Below are 14,777 nucleotides of genomic sequence, written 5' to 3' on the forward strand. Positions count from 1 at the left end.
AACTAGTCGCAGCTAATATTATAATATTGAGGTAACATCGTTATAACGTATTTTGCTTCGTATCAATAATAGTTATAGTTGTAAAATTATTGAGTGCTCACCTACGCTTCCAACATACAAGGACAAGTTTAATCAAAAGTTTTTATGGTTTGAGAATGAAAATCTACGTGCAGAGAAACCGTTCAATCCTTTGGTGCCATGAAGGATTTGGAAAAATTATTGTGTGCCCCCACAATATTTTAAAACATTTCTTTATAATGTATAATGCATGTTCCCCATTTTTTTACAATTTCTCTTATTCTATACTATATATAAATCCCCTAAAGTTTGTGTAATCGTTTCAGACTTTTATAAATTTTTACTTGAGAATCAAATCCAAAACTAATAACTTCATATGTAATGCCTTATTACAATATTTACTATTAATTATTGGAATATGTTTTACAAATATATATTTTTACATATAGTATTTTTGTTTGCCAATATCTTTGGATAAAATCTAATACATATACTATACGGGTGATCATTTCACTATTGCTCTCTTTTATTTTCACAATCAATATTTCGATTTCATCAATCAGATTACTTAATCAAACCAATAATCGTTAACATGTAACGGAGATGGTAATGTGACAATTAATAAAATTGATATAATTATACATTTAGTTCTTAATATTTACATACTCTCTTAATTTAGTCCTAATTTTAATTTAATTCAAAAAAAATAACCCTTCAAACAGGAGGTACATTTGTCAACAGATTATTGTGATACATTTCACTAGAGACATGTGCCACCACCTGATTGGAGATTTTTTTAGTTAATTTTAATCTAAATTCCATCCCCGACCAATTTCTTGAGATGATCCTCTTAGCTTCATAAGGCAAGAAAGGGGGATAATAATATAGATACAAGCATATAATACAATGCACAATGCAATATGACAACAAAATTAAGTAAAGAAATATGATAATATGATAATTCCAAGAAAACATCTTCCAAACATTAAGACTAGAAAATATCACAATAGTTTTGTTTATCTTTTGTGGTTCATTTATCGATACAATTAAATTTATATGTATTTATTTTTGTTCGAAAATTTTGGTTGGGATTTTAACTTTTTCTTTATATGATCATTGTATAATCTCGAGCGGTTAGTTTTTTGTATCAATTATTATAAAAAATATATTCTAATTATATGTTTAGTTTACGATTATGATTTTAAACATTCATTGTAATTCTGGATAATTTTCTTTTAATAAAACTAATGACTTCTATTAAAAAAACTAGGAAATAGTGCACATAGGCTGCCTCATTGCAATTAGAAACCTTCAACTGTAAAATGAATATAACCAGTGAACTACTAGAACACACCTTTAGCAATACTTCAATGGGTCAGAAACCGAGGCATCAGAACAAGAAACCGAAGGGATGGTGGAACAAAAATAACCAGAGAAGTAAAATACTGCCATCGATAACGGCAACTTCACTCTGGTTTCTCCTCCTCGCGTTTTGGAGCTTCTTTGATCTCGTCCGTCGCATCATCCTAAAATGTTCTGTCCTCTCCTTAGTCCTTACCTTTACCAAGTTAATACACTTTGAGGTCTATTAATTATTATAAGAGTGAGCAGTGTCTTTGAAATCTGAAATTCTAGGATCCGATAACAATGCTGCTAGTTAGGAGGGTTAGAATATGGTAACTTGACTACATTCTCTTCATGGCATATTTAACTATGATGGACAACCCAACAGGTTTAATTTGATAGATGTGCGAATTTATTTAAGCTTAATGTACCTTTTTTCTCTTCACACCACTCTCGTGTAGAAACGCTGCAACTTCCTATCTTATTACTACAAGTGATCATTTCCTTTATGTATCAAATATAAAGTTCGAGCATTTAACATGCTGAAGGATTCTCAGTTTAGAATCCTTTGTTGACTTTATCTTTTACTACAATCGCAGGTGAAGCTTCATTCAAGTTTTTCTGATTTAGTATCTGTGGTCGGGTGAAAATAGCCAATAGAAACGTTCTTGAGCTAGGAAAACATACAGGTCATACTATATTTATGTGGTTAAGAGAGGATAAGAGCAAGTGTGTTAAAAGTTTTGAGTCAAATTTTGAAAAGAAAAAAACAAAAAGGTTTTACATAAAGCCTGTAAAAGAAAGGATTTTGATAAAGTCTTTGAATTGACTACTTTAGATAGCTGGAAAAAGTGGGAGGGAAAAAGGTACTACCATTGTAAAATTCTTGTCTTGCTTTAACTTGAGCACTTGGCCTGGGATGAATGGAGAAACGAATTTTGATTCAAGATTCCTGAAAATCGGTCTCAAATCAGTTGAAAGGATGCCCTTTGCTGAGTAAAGACTAGCGGTGGATATTTGCAGTTTTATTTGCAAACCAGAGTGGTGCTTTTGCTGGTGCTCTATGCTCTTCTTATGGTGAGGGGTCTCTGATCACTTTTTATTTCATCACTTGGGACAAGTAGGGATGACTTTTTTTTTCGTAACCATTTTTCTTTTGTCTTAACACACCCTTAACCCTAAAAATGGAAACAAAAAATGAACGAAGGTTTTGTTTTTTCTCCTTCCTTCACTCTTAAATGTTAGTTTTTCAAGGGAGGCTTCTGGCATCTAATTATTTATTCTGCAACTTTATCAATATTATCATATTTTCTTAGGCTGTTGTTGCTTATATCATTGATCAATGTGTTGACCTCATCTATTACCAGTTTCTTACTTGTGTGAGTATTAATTGCTCAAGAAATTTTAACCATTGGCTTTCTTTAGTTTGGCTCCCTAATTAGAAACATCAGAGCACACTGATCAGTTAAATATGTACGCTAGTAACTGGTCTTTGTCGAGGCTGGTGTTACCTCTCTTGCAAAGGTGATTAGTAAGTAGATACTTGCTGCACAGGTGACCTTGTTGGCTACTTTGTCTCTATTTTGAACAATGTTTATCAACTTGTTTCTTGTTGCTGTAATTATTAATTTCTAGTATTCCGTTGTGCACATTTCACTGGCTACATTTAAAACATTCTGAGAATGCAGGTCGATTATTCATGCAGTCCTGAATAAGTTCAACAATATTTCCAGTCTTGTGGGACTGTAAATAGGGTTACTATTCGTACAGACAAGTTCGGCCAGCCAAAGGGTTATGCTTATGTAGAGTTTGTTGAAGCCGAGGCTGTTCAGGAGGCTCTTTCTTTGAATGAATCTGAACTTCATGGCAGGCAGTTGAAGGTAAAGCCTAATTGTCCTTTTCCATTCTCTTGCTCCGTTTTCCTTTCAAGATTAAGAAAACAGTGGCTGTACTATGAAAAATTGTAAAACACCATTGGACTTGGGGTATTTGCTTTAAAACTTTCAATTATAAATTGTTTAAAAACACAGTGCTATCTTTGTAGGTGACTGCAAAACGGACCAATGTACCTGGGATGAAACAATATCGTCCACGTCGGTCCAACCCTTTTACGCGACCTAGGGATCCATTCATGGCTCCGTATTTCTTTGCTCCTTATGAAAATGGGTATGTCTTGCAGATGTGGTTTTCTCATCTTAAATTTCTGATCAGCTTCTCATATCTCAATAAATCATTGTACTTTTGTGTTTAGTTTTGCAACCTCAATAAAGCATGTTAAACTTCATCCTATATGCTGCAGGAAGGTTCCGAGGTTGAGAATGGCAACGCGTCACAGCCCCTACTATTTGGTACTTGGACAATACTAGTTGTTCCGAGTGTTTGGGAAGTTTGAGTGGTTTTGTTTCATCAAATTGAGTCGATTTGCCAAACTACAAATTCTGGTCTACTTCTATGATGTTGAACTGGTCACAAATTATGTCTCTGCCATGTTTATTTTTTATTCTCCTAATGTTGAGCGGCCCTTTTTCAATATTTGGCTGAATTCGTTTGGCCTTGTGCTTATTTCTCCAGAGTATTGGTTAGGGATGGCAAACGGGCGGGTCGGGTGCGGATACCCCTTCTCCCATTCCCATACCCACCTACTATTTTTCAATCCACCACCCGCCCACCACCCATGATGGGTACAAATTTTCAAATCCACACCCGCCCACGCGGGTACATTTTCAAATCCATCCCCACACCTACTACCCACTAGCGACATACCCATCTAGACCCGCCTGACAACAAACTAATGAGATGTTGGAGTTGGTTCGCAGACAGTTCGTGATGGGGTAGCAGCGCATGCTTCAATTTGTCAGATGAGTGGCTCTACGAATGTTATGGAGACATATTGTAGGGAGCATGTAGTCGCAGAGCTGGATTGTTGTGTTGCTTTCGATGTTAATGCTCATAGTGCGCCTAATATGAGTTTTGAGGGGCTAAAGAACATGGAAACTGCTGCTTTTGATGTTAATGCTTATAGTACGGCTAATTTGTGTTTGGATGGGCAGCATGGGCTAAAGAACATGGAAAGTGACGTGGTTAGTGGGATTATGGGTTTAATCAAAGAGCTGAATATTTCCCTAATTAAATACCAGATTAAAGACTAAATATCCTTAATATTTAGTTAAATTATATGTTATATATTATATAATATTCAAATTTATAAATTAGTCTTTAAAATTACACCTAAATTCATAATGGTCCAAAATTTAATAGATATTTAGCTGGGCGGGCGGATGTAGGGCGGGCGGATGCGGGGCGGGCGGATGCGGGGTGGGTAATGTCTCAAACCCATTACCCGCCCACCACCCACGACGGGTACCACTTTATAAATCCACACCCGCCCACTACCCGCTAAAATTATACTCATCCCCGCTCCAATTGGAGCGGATGCGGTGCGGAATCTACGAAACTGTACCCGTTTGCCATCCCTAGTATTGGTGTTGGTACTTTGTTTCTCCATGGATTTTAATTATCAGCATTTTAGACTAATGCTTTTCATAATTATTTGATGCACAAAATTTACTCCAAGCTTGTCTAATTTATTTTGGTATGGTTTCGGGTTTTGGTAGATTTTGTTTTAATATTTTGGAATTTAATTTTTTTAATAGAAATCGCTACTTTTATTAAAAGTGAAAATACTTAAAATTATAATAAAATTTTACAATTATCATAAATTAAATACATAACTTAAACATTTGTTATGATATAGAGACAAAATATTAATCATTTTAGATCATATCTTAATTATATAAAAAAAGTTAAAATTCTAATTAAAATATTTGAATGAAAAATAAATAGAAACAAATCTATTTATATTTCAAAGAAATTAAGATATTTAAAAATTATCGAAAATCACAAATTAAAGTTACGGAAGAAGTTATCTCATAAAATGTTAAAAAAAATACATTTTCTTCTTCTAAAATAAATATTTCACAGAATTCAATTAAAATTAAATATTTTTATTATTTTTTATAGTTTAAAACTTTTTATTCATAGCTTTTTAGTTTTAGGAAAAGGACATTATTAACTTATGTCTGATTATTATAAAATCAAAATTTTAATTACATTAATAATTGTGACAAACATTAAAAACCCAGAGAAAACGCAGAAACTAGAGCACCGTTTAATTTATTGAATATTTTTTATATATTATTTATATCTCACATCCACATATTTTGTTTTCCTTTTTCACACCAAATCAAAATTCTTTTTCTTGGGCCATACCAAACTACAATTCACCCATCCCGTGAACCCACTACAACAAACCCATACTTACAACAAACCCATACTTACAAATATCTACATATGTTTCCCCTTCACCACTAATTCCCGCCACGTGTCCCATCAAACCAGCGCCTTACACGTTGATGTCTGAGGATCCCACATCGCTGGCAACAAGTATTTCCGGCCATTAACGCCGTTTGAATTATAGCTCGCCCCGGTAGTCTTCTCCACCAAAAGATTACCCGGATATCCCGGGTACGAACCCGACCCGAACATCCCGGTGCAAGCCGAAACCGCCTCCAATGGCGCGTTGGCCGGCCCCTGAAAGTACCCGTTATTAAACGGATTGGTAACAGTGTTAGCCAAAAGGGTGGCCAAGTTAATGATCATTCCATCAACCCCAACGTCTCCGTTGGGAGCAACCAAAGGCGGCGTTTGGGGACCATAAATAGGCTGGTGAAACGGCCAGGCGCATTGACCGGGACACTGAGTCTCAGAGTTTCCGACCCAGATAAAGGCACTACGAACCAGACCACGGGTAGACCCGTGAGTCCCGCACCTCATGCAAAAGCCTTCGACGGCTACATCTTTGGCCGTGAGGATGATGCTGATAGTATTGACGCCGATAAATTTTCCGGCCAAGGCCGGCAAGTGTGGGTTTTTAAGGATTTTTCCGAGTGGGTAGTTTTCGAGGAGGACTTGCTTGCCCACAACTAAGGTTGATGAACCGCTCTTGTATTTCTCAGTCGTTTTCCACCATGAAGATGCCGAAGGAAGCTTGAGGTTGGCGGAACTCAACGAGATGATGAAATCGACGATTATGGAGCGTTGGGAAGGGGTAAACTTGCCGTACCAGATGAGATTGACGGCGATTTTGCCCTTTAAAAGTGGGCCATTGTGGTACTTCAACACCAGAGGCTGCTCTTGAACCAGCTCGCAGACGGAAGAAGGGATGATACAGAATAGGAAAAGAGTGGCAAGTTTGTAAACAGAAGCTGCCATTAGTTTTAGATGTGGGAAAATCTTGAGAAAGATATCGACTTTGAGAGTTAAAGAAAACGAGAGGGAGTTGCATTATATGGAGATTTTGGGGAAGAAGAAGACGTGTCGACGTCAGACAGATGAAACGTGGCGAGCAATGTTTGGATTTGAAATGTAAAGAGGGTTTCTGCCAGGCTGGCTGGTGAGGAGTTGAAATGGTGACGTGGCGGTCTCAATAGGGCAAATATAACTGTGGGACACAACTTTTTCCAGTTTTGCGTGTGCTTCGGTTCCTATTCTGACATTTTAATTATTTCTTTTCAATTATTTATCTATATAGATAAACTATATATTTAGTCATTCAAATATCATTTAAATTTTGTTTAGATCAGCTAATTTTTTTTTTCAAAATTATTACTATTTTTATGTTTTAATTTTATTTTAATCAATTACTATTAAAAAATTAATAAAATTACTAATATTTTAATATTTTAAAAAATATATATATTGGAATCTGATTCTATGGTGTGGATCAAGGACTTAAATAGCGTTTGCGGTCACGTTTTCGGTCGCGTCGCGTTTATCGTAATTGCGGACATAAGGATGCCATTGCGGTCACTGCGAGTGATGCGATCGTGAATTTTTTAAAATTTTGCACAACATATCTTAAAACATTATAAAAATAATTATAATGAATCATTTTTAATGATTTTTATAATATTTTTTAAGCGAAAATGACATATGTATAATATAGTTTAACCAAATAGAATACTTTAAAAATATGATGATAGGATAAGATAATTAATTAACGATGAGATTTTGAATACATTGTTATTTAAAAGAAATAGTACTATCAACATACGAAAAAGTCTAAAAAATTAAAATGTATAAAAATAAATTTTGTTATACTATGAGATAAGAAATTTTTTACCATATCGAATGAAATTTGAATAAATTTAAAGAACACAAAATAATTAAATTAAATATAATTAAAATAAAAATGTAAAATTTAAATGTCAAAATTTTATATTACTGAAATTATGACTAAATTAAATAAAAAATAAAATTTACATTTTAAACTAAGGATTAAATTATAAATTCTATAAAGTGAAAGGGGTGTCAAATTAATATATCCTTTAAAATTATATTTTAAAAAATATTAAAAAAAATCATCTCTTCAAATAATTTTAAAAATTCTTTAAAAAAAAACTCATCTCTCCCCTCTCCGACTCTCAACTCCCCTTCCCTCACCCAAACTCACTCCCACGCAGATTAATATCCCTACCCCCTCCCACGGCAAACTCTCTTCGGTCTCTTAACTCCCCCTCCCACAGCAAAACTCTCTCCAGTTTCCCAATAAAGCTCTCTTCAAAGCTCTCTCTAATCTCTCAACTCCCCCTCCTTCCAACCTTTCCTCTTTTTTTTTAAAAAAAAACTTTTGATTCATCTTTTTTTTTCACATTAACAGTAGATAACGGTAATAGCATCTCATTATCAGTGTTATTCACCGTTACTCAATAGATTACGAATGCAATCGATCGATTTTAGAATGAATCCACTGTACACTGTTATTTTTTCAGATTTCAATTTTGAACGGTAATACTACCATGAAATAACAGACACTGTTACGTTTTCGTCCGCTATTTTAAAACATGGTGTGGACTGCTTAATTTTCACTATAAATAAATAAAAATTAAAGTAAAACCGAGAAACATCCTTGAAGGCAAGAGCAAATTAGATAGGGTGGTCCAGACACGATCAGCGCCATTGATACTCGAAAAAATATATTTAAAAAATGAAGGCACGTCTCATGATATTTTTTAAGCTTTATCTCCGGAACCCTGGGACCACTTTCAAGATTCTTCATGCACTTGATGGAGGATTAAATCTATAGGTCTAATATTGGTTTTAGTCCCACCACTATACAAACATTTTAGATTTAATCTTTTTCTAATTTGAACTTGGATCATCTATTTTTTAATGTTATTACTTTTTTTAAATTAATAACAACTTTTGTAGCTGTAGTTGAAGTGGTAACATTTTTTTTTACTAACATTAAACTTTTTTATAGTTAATTGAGTTTTAAATTAATCTTAACTACTTAACTAAAGGGTAATATAATCATCATTTTAATGAACAAAATTAATGATTTGTCAATTTGAATCTATTAATAAAATTAAATAATATGATATTAAAATATGATATTAAACTTCATAATTTAGTATAATAAAGGGGACTAAAGTAAGATTTAGACCAAGTTAAAATAATGAAACTCGGGCGAATAGGCTAAGGCTTTCTGCACCCTGTAGAGCATGATGATCAAATGGTGTGGTCAGAGAGGGTGGCGCACATGAATGATGACATAATAAGGTTCAGACTTCCATAACAGTAGAGTTTTTTTCTTCTTCATATTTTGAGGAAATGGTTCCATAACCGTAATTTACCCATTCACGAGCGTTTAAAATTTTAATTTATTCCATACAAATATTATTTATTAATTTAATATACATAATATAAATATATAATTATTTATAATAATATAATACGAGTATTAGGTAGTATTTATCTATAATCTTTCTTAGTAATTTACTATGCACACACTTTATAAACACAATTAGGTATGGACACGATATTCAAATCGAACGAGTTTCCACCTAGTGAGTTCTGACTCAACTTGATGCTATTCGACCGCTTTTAAAAAAATTGATTTAGGTCGGGTCAAATTTTTTAAAGAATAAGTTTGGATCAAGTTTTCTAGAGAATAAATTTGAGTCAAGTTTTTTAGATAATAAGTTTGGATCAAGTCATATTCGAATTTAAGATGAGAAATACTCGACATTATCTAACCTAAAAAATAATTTAACTATACTTTATATATTTAAGAATAATTGTAATAATAACTCTTTGTATATTATTTTTCAATTAGATTCTTATTTTATCGAATAAAATTAAAAAAATATGAAAAATATTTATGTCAGGTTCGGTTAATTTTGGTTGGCTTGAGTTCAAATTTTATCTTAAAATATGGGTTAGGTCTTCAGTCAGATAAATGGCGGATGCAATGCCTGTTTAGGATGGGTATTTGTCCTCACTGAAATTCAAATTTATTTATAGTATTTATTTATTTTATTATTGGTGTCTACCCTAAAATTTTATTTGTGTCTTCCCATAATAAAATTTTCTATTATTAATATATTTGTGCTCATTCTCAAAATTATTTTTGTATCCGTTGTTAGGTATGGGTTAAATTAAATTGGCTAAAAATTCAACTCAACTCAATCCATACCATCTCTAAATACAACTACTCAAATTTAAAACCAGTAAGAAAAACAACATTTACATCATTAGAACCATGAATTCAAAATTCTTTTCGTACAGCTTTAATATATTATCATATATCTTTAATAGACATTAATATAACTAATTAATAACGCATAATGATATTTTAAAAGTGATGAAGTTATATAATTTTAATAACATTATATTAAATAAATAATCTTACAATAAGCATATACAATTTTATCAATTTATTTTAGATCAATTACATATTTAGTCAATCAACTTTTATTTTAATTCTATTTTGGTCAGTTAACTCTTAAAACTTTTAATTTTATCATCTAACTTTCAAAATTCATTTATCGTCATTTTATCGTTAAGTTTTTTATGTTGTTTAAATTTTTTAAGTAAATGTGTAAAAAAAGTAATATAACGTTTCTCTCCAATCCAAATTGTCGAACTCTATTTGATTTAGCGTTATCAAACATATTTTCTTCCAAATTCAAACAATGGAGATCAAAATGGAGAAAAATAATGTATCATGATTTCACATTGATCAAACATTAGATGTTGCATATTAAATCAAGACAATGTCAAAGATTTTATTTAAGATCTATTAATTTTGAGAAAAACTAAATTGGTAATAAGAAAAATGAGAGAAAAGAAAATATTTTGATACTAATTAAGTCTCAAACGATGGTCAATGAGTCGAGCAATGATAAAAAAAGTCAACCATAAGAAAGAAAATAAAGTAAAATTCAAGATAATTTTATAAATAATCATGCCCAAATAGTAATATTTTGATATTGTCATCAAGCAACTAAAGGAAGATGATGAAAACTAAAGGGAGATGATGAAAAATGAATACAGATAGTTGAGTGATTAAATAGGAAATTTTAAAAATTATACGATCAAAATAGAAATAAGTACAAGTTTAATAACTAAATTGCATAGTTTAACCTTTTATTTTTAGTACATATTTCTATCAATTTATTGCCTAATAGCAATGCTCACCTAAATGCTGCGGTTCTACTTCCTATGCCTCAATCTGCGACCCACTGTTTTAACTCGGCCGAACCACTGATTAGCCGACTCGTGGTGCGGTAGGTACGGTTCATCTCGAGCTCGAGGGATAACTTTATAGGAACTATTATCGTTTAAAAAATCCAATTTATTATAACCGAACTGAGTCAAATTTATTATATTTTATTATGTTTGTTTAACGTTTTGAAGGGAACTTTTTAAATTTAATCGGAAATTATATACAAATATGACAACTGTAGTTGGATTACTTGATTTTTCATGCTTTTCAAATTCATTTTCGAAGTTTATACTACTAATTATCTTTTTTAATAAATTTATTTTTTCATAAATATAATAATAAATCAATTACGCACAACATCTCTTGAAAATATCATTTTTGATTTCCCGATGAGTGTATTTGTTTTTATTAAAAAGTAAAAATCTAGTGCTTAGTGTTTTTATTACGCACAACATCTCTTGAAAATATTATTTTAGTTTTATAATGTTGAAAGTTAAATAGAGAGACAATGGCTTTGAGTTTAGTTGTGAGGAATAATAAAATTATAAAAAAAAACAGCGCATATACATAATATTTGTAATAAAGTTAAATGAAACATATTTGATAGGTTAAGGTATTCATTATAATGTGTTCTCTATATAATCAAACTGAATAAGAATTTGATGAAAATACAAAGTAAAAATAGTTATAAGTTAAAATACAAAATTAAAGGATAAAAGATTGAACCAACAATCAGTTAGTCTAGTGGAATGAGACACTAGGTCCATTAAGCAAGTTCAGGGATTCGAATCTTGGCATTTGCGAATGGAACAAACTAGGTTGAGAGGGTCGCTCTCGCCTCTGCAGTACCCAATCTTAATTAGTCGGTCAATAGATCAGATATCAATGATTAATTTAAAATAAATAAATAAATAAAAGATTGAACGCGTAAATAAAAAAAATCGAATAGAACATAATGTGTTGGAAAAATTAGAAAACACACCAAAGCATGACATCACCGTAGATAAAAAAATTATCAATCATAATGTTCAAACATTCAGCTTAGTCTATCTCTTTGAGTGAGATCTTAATAATAATAAAAGTAAGAAAAAACTACTTTAGATATCATTTAATTTCGCTCGTTCCCTCGTGTATATACTATTGAATTTTTGATTTGGTCAATTATAATAGTCAACTTTAGTTTTACATTCATTTATACTACTCATATGTTAAGTCAAAAACGCAACGATAACATAATTAACGATTATTGATGTGGTTTATCACACCAAAATAATATCATTTTGTGTAACTATTCCAATGCAAAATCTATACCAAAACTTTTGTATTTCACTCATTTTTCTTCTCTAAATATTAGTTTTTCATGAAACACACTTAAAATCGACGAAAATATATTTAAAAGTTCGACATATTAATATTTAAATATCTTTCACTAGCCATCCGATGAGACTAATTTTGAGGTATGTTATTCATCTTCTCGAAATAATACTTTTCACCATTTAAATTTACGAACAAACACTATAAATCTTGTAATCTAAGAAAGTCTCCAAAATCTAAAAAACTAGTACACTTTTTTTTTGTTTATTATCGTCGATTTTGAGTTGGTTTTGTGGAAAATTAATTATATGAGAAGAATGAGGAGTGAAATGAGAATATTTTGGTATTGATTTTACTATAAAAGACGATCAGTGACGGGTAGTAATTGGTTGTCGACGGCGGCCGAAAAAGTATAGTGATAAAAAATTAAATTGTTTAAAAGTTCAGTGTCAAAATCGATATATCCCTAAAAGTGTAGTGATTAATATAAATCAAGTGCTGCAGAGACTCCATTATAGGACCGATCTCAACCCAGTTGCTTCATTCATAATATTAGGATTCAAACTCTTGATCTTATTTAAAGGATTTATTGTCTCATCTCACTAGATCAATTAATTGTTAGTACATTTGTCTTCTTTCTTATATTTAACTACCAATAATATATATAATAACATTTTTGTTAAATAATTTTTATATTTAATTTTTTAAAATTCTTTTAATCAAAATCAGAAACGCATTATTTTGTACAAAATTATTTTGTAAATGAAACCCATTATTTTTTAAACCATAAAGAATTGAAAAAAGAATATGGTCCACTCCTTCGGCGTGACTCTTCCCATGGACCGACACAACATTAATGTTCACAGTGGGAGGTACGCCGCCCACCCCAGACACGCTTAACACGAGAACACTACATTACATTATAAGGAGTTTTAGAAATCTATATAACTTTTTATTAGTTTAAATATATAAAAAGTGTTTAATTTATATATTTTTTTATTTTAATAAATAATGTTTAGTTTGTTTCAGTTTAGTGTTTAATATTTTATTTTGTTATTAAAAATAAGTTAAGCCGTAACGGAACGTTAATTTTCTTTATTAAGTGACACGTGTCATAATATGATAATTTTAAAATTTTATATAAAAATAAAAAAAAATTATATATTTAAAAAAAAACACATAAATTTTGAAGTAACCCAAAACTTTGAAAACTTTCATTTCAACCACTAAACTCATGTTGATAGTCGCCATTTGTCGTCGGCGAAGCTCTATCAAACCTCACCTCTCGATCGATCGACGACAAATCAACGTTTTATACCCTATAAACCCTATAATAAAAATCAAAATCTTATGCGATTTATTACTATTTTAATTGCCAATCGACAACATTAAACTGATTTTTTAAATGGATATACATTTCTCTCTCTCTTTCCCTTAACACATTAAACTGATTTTTTTAAAAGTAACGAGTATATACGAGAAGCTTAATGCATCCGACGTGATAAGAACAATATACAAACTTATATATATATATATATATATATATATATATATGTGTGTGTGTGTGACTATATGAGAGCTTTATGTTTCATCGTCTTTGATGGCTAGAATTATTTGATTATGTGTTTATAAATACTTATATCCATAAAAAAAGGCATTTAGAGCCGTTCATGATAATAGATCGTAAATTATTTAATAAGTTAAAATGAGTTATTTAATATTTAACTTAAAATATCTCACAGGCAATTGGAAAAATATATATTATTTTTTATTTTTTAAAAATTAAATTATTAATAATATTAGCATTTATATGTTATTTTTATATAAAAAAAACATAATATAAGGTTTTCATATACTTAAGGTTCAGGTTTGAGCTTGAATCGGCTCGAGTTCGAGCTTTAATCAAGCTAAGCCTGAGAATGTTTTGAACTCGAGACAAACTTCAATTTTTATTTCAAATTTGAATCAAGATTTATAATTTTAAACTCGCGAACATTCAAGTCGAGTCAAACTCAATTTTAAAATTTTTGAATTGAGTCTAATTTATCGAGAGTTGAGCTTGACTCATTGATTTATAACCCTAGAGGCATCTGGTTTAATTTTAATTAATCCAAACACATAGTCCAACATTTGCTTACCTTTTCCCTTTATTCAAGTTACTACCACCAATAAAAAAACAAATCAGCTCTAGAGAATTTTTTTTATAGTTGAATTAAGCCGGGGGTTCTTAATATACGAGTTGGTCGGCAATTAATTCCATAAATATGTGGGTATTAGTGCTAATATCACCAGCTCCGATGCGTCTCGAGCCGTCGACCGCACAACCTTGGTATTCTACTCTTATGTATTGAAACCAACCATTAAATTTAAATACTGTTTCCTTTATTTGAAATATTATATACACAAAAATAAAAAAATTAATTCTAAATTAAAAACCAATATGATTTATAGGTCAAAATAAGCATTACCCAACCCTATATATAATTTGACGTATGATATTGATTTTGATAGCCCCATTTGTGTCTGGTTGCAA

General features: G+C 31.1%; 1 protein-coding gene, 1 long non-coding RNA gene and 1 pseudogene across 2 annotated transcripts; 2 read left to right on the forward strand and 1 right to left on the reverse strand.

Moving 5' to 3' along the window:
* The first annotated feature begins 1,638 nt into the window (after positions 1–1,638).
* Positions 1,639–2,216, forward strand: LOC120149851. The gene is made up of 2 exons (XR_005518493.1): positions 1,639–1,855; positions 1,962–2,216. It is a non-coding gene; the product is annotated as an uncharacterized LOC120149851 (long non-coding RNA).
* A 568-nt stretch (positions 2,217–2,784) lies between these two features.
* Positions 2,785–3,771, forward strand: LOC120149850 (annotated as a pseudogene).
* Positions 3,772–5,597: 1,826 nt separating this feature from the next.
* Positions 5,598–6,685, reverse strand: LOC120149583 (protein EXORDIUM-like 2). The gene has a single exon (XM_039162316.1). It carries the CDS (start codon positions 6,631–6,633, stop codon positions 5,752–5,754), a length of 882 nt encoding a protein of 293 aa, XP_039018247.1. The 5' UTR covers positions 6,634–6,685; the 3' UTR covers positions 5,598–5,751.
* Positions 6,686–14,777: the final 8,092 nt, after the last annotated feature.

The sequence above is a fragment of the Hibiscus syriacus genome, unplaced genomic scaffold (assembly GCF_006381635.1).
Source record: "Hibiscus syriacus cultivar Baekdansim isolate YM2019G1 unplaced genomic scaffold, ASM638163v2 tig00111008_pilon, whole genome shotgun sequence".
Taxonomy (NCBI): Eukaryota; Viridiplantae; Streptophyta; class Magnoliopsida; order Malvales; family Malvaceae; genus Hibiscus; species Hibiscus syriacus.

What these genes read in the sequence shown, in the direction of transcription:
- LOC120149583 (XM_039162316.1), bottom strand. Translation starts at nt 6,633, where the DNA reads ATGGCAGCTTCTGTTTACAAACTTGCCACTCTTTTCCTATTCTGTATC.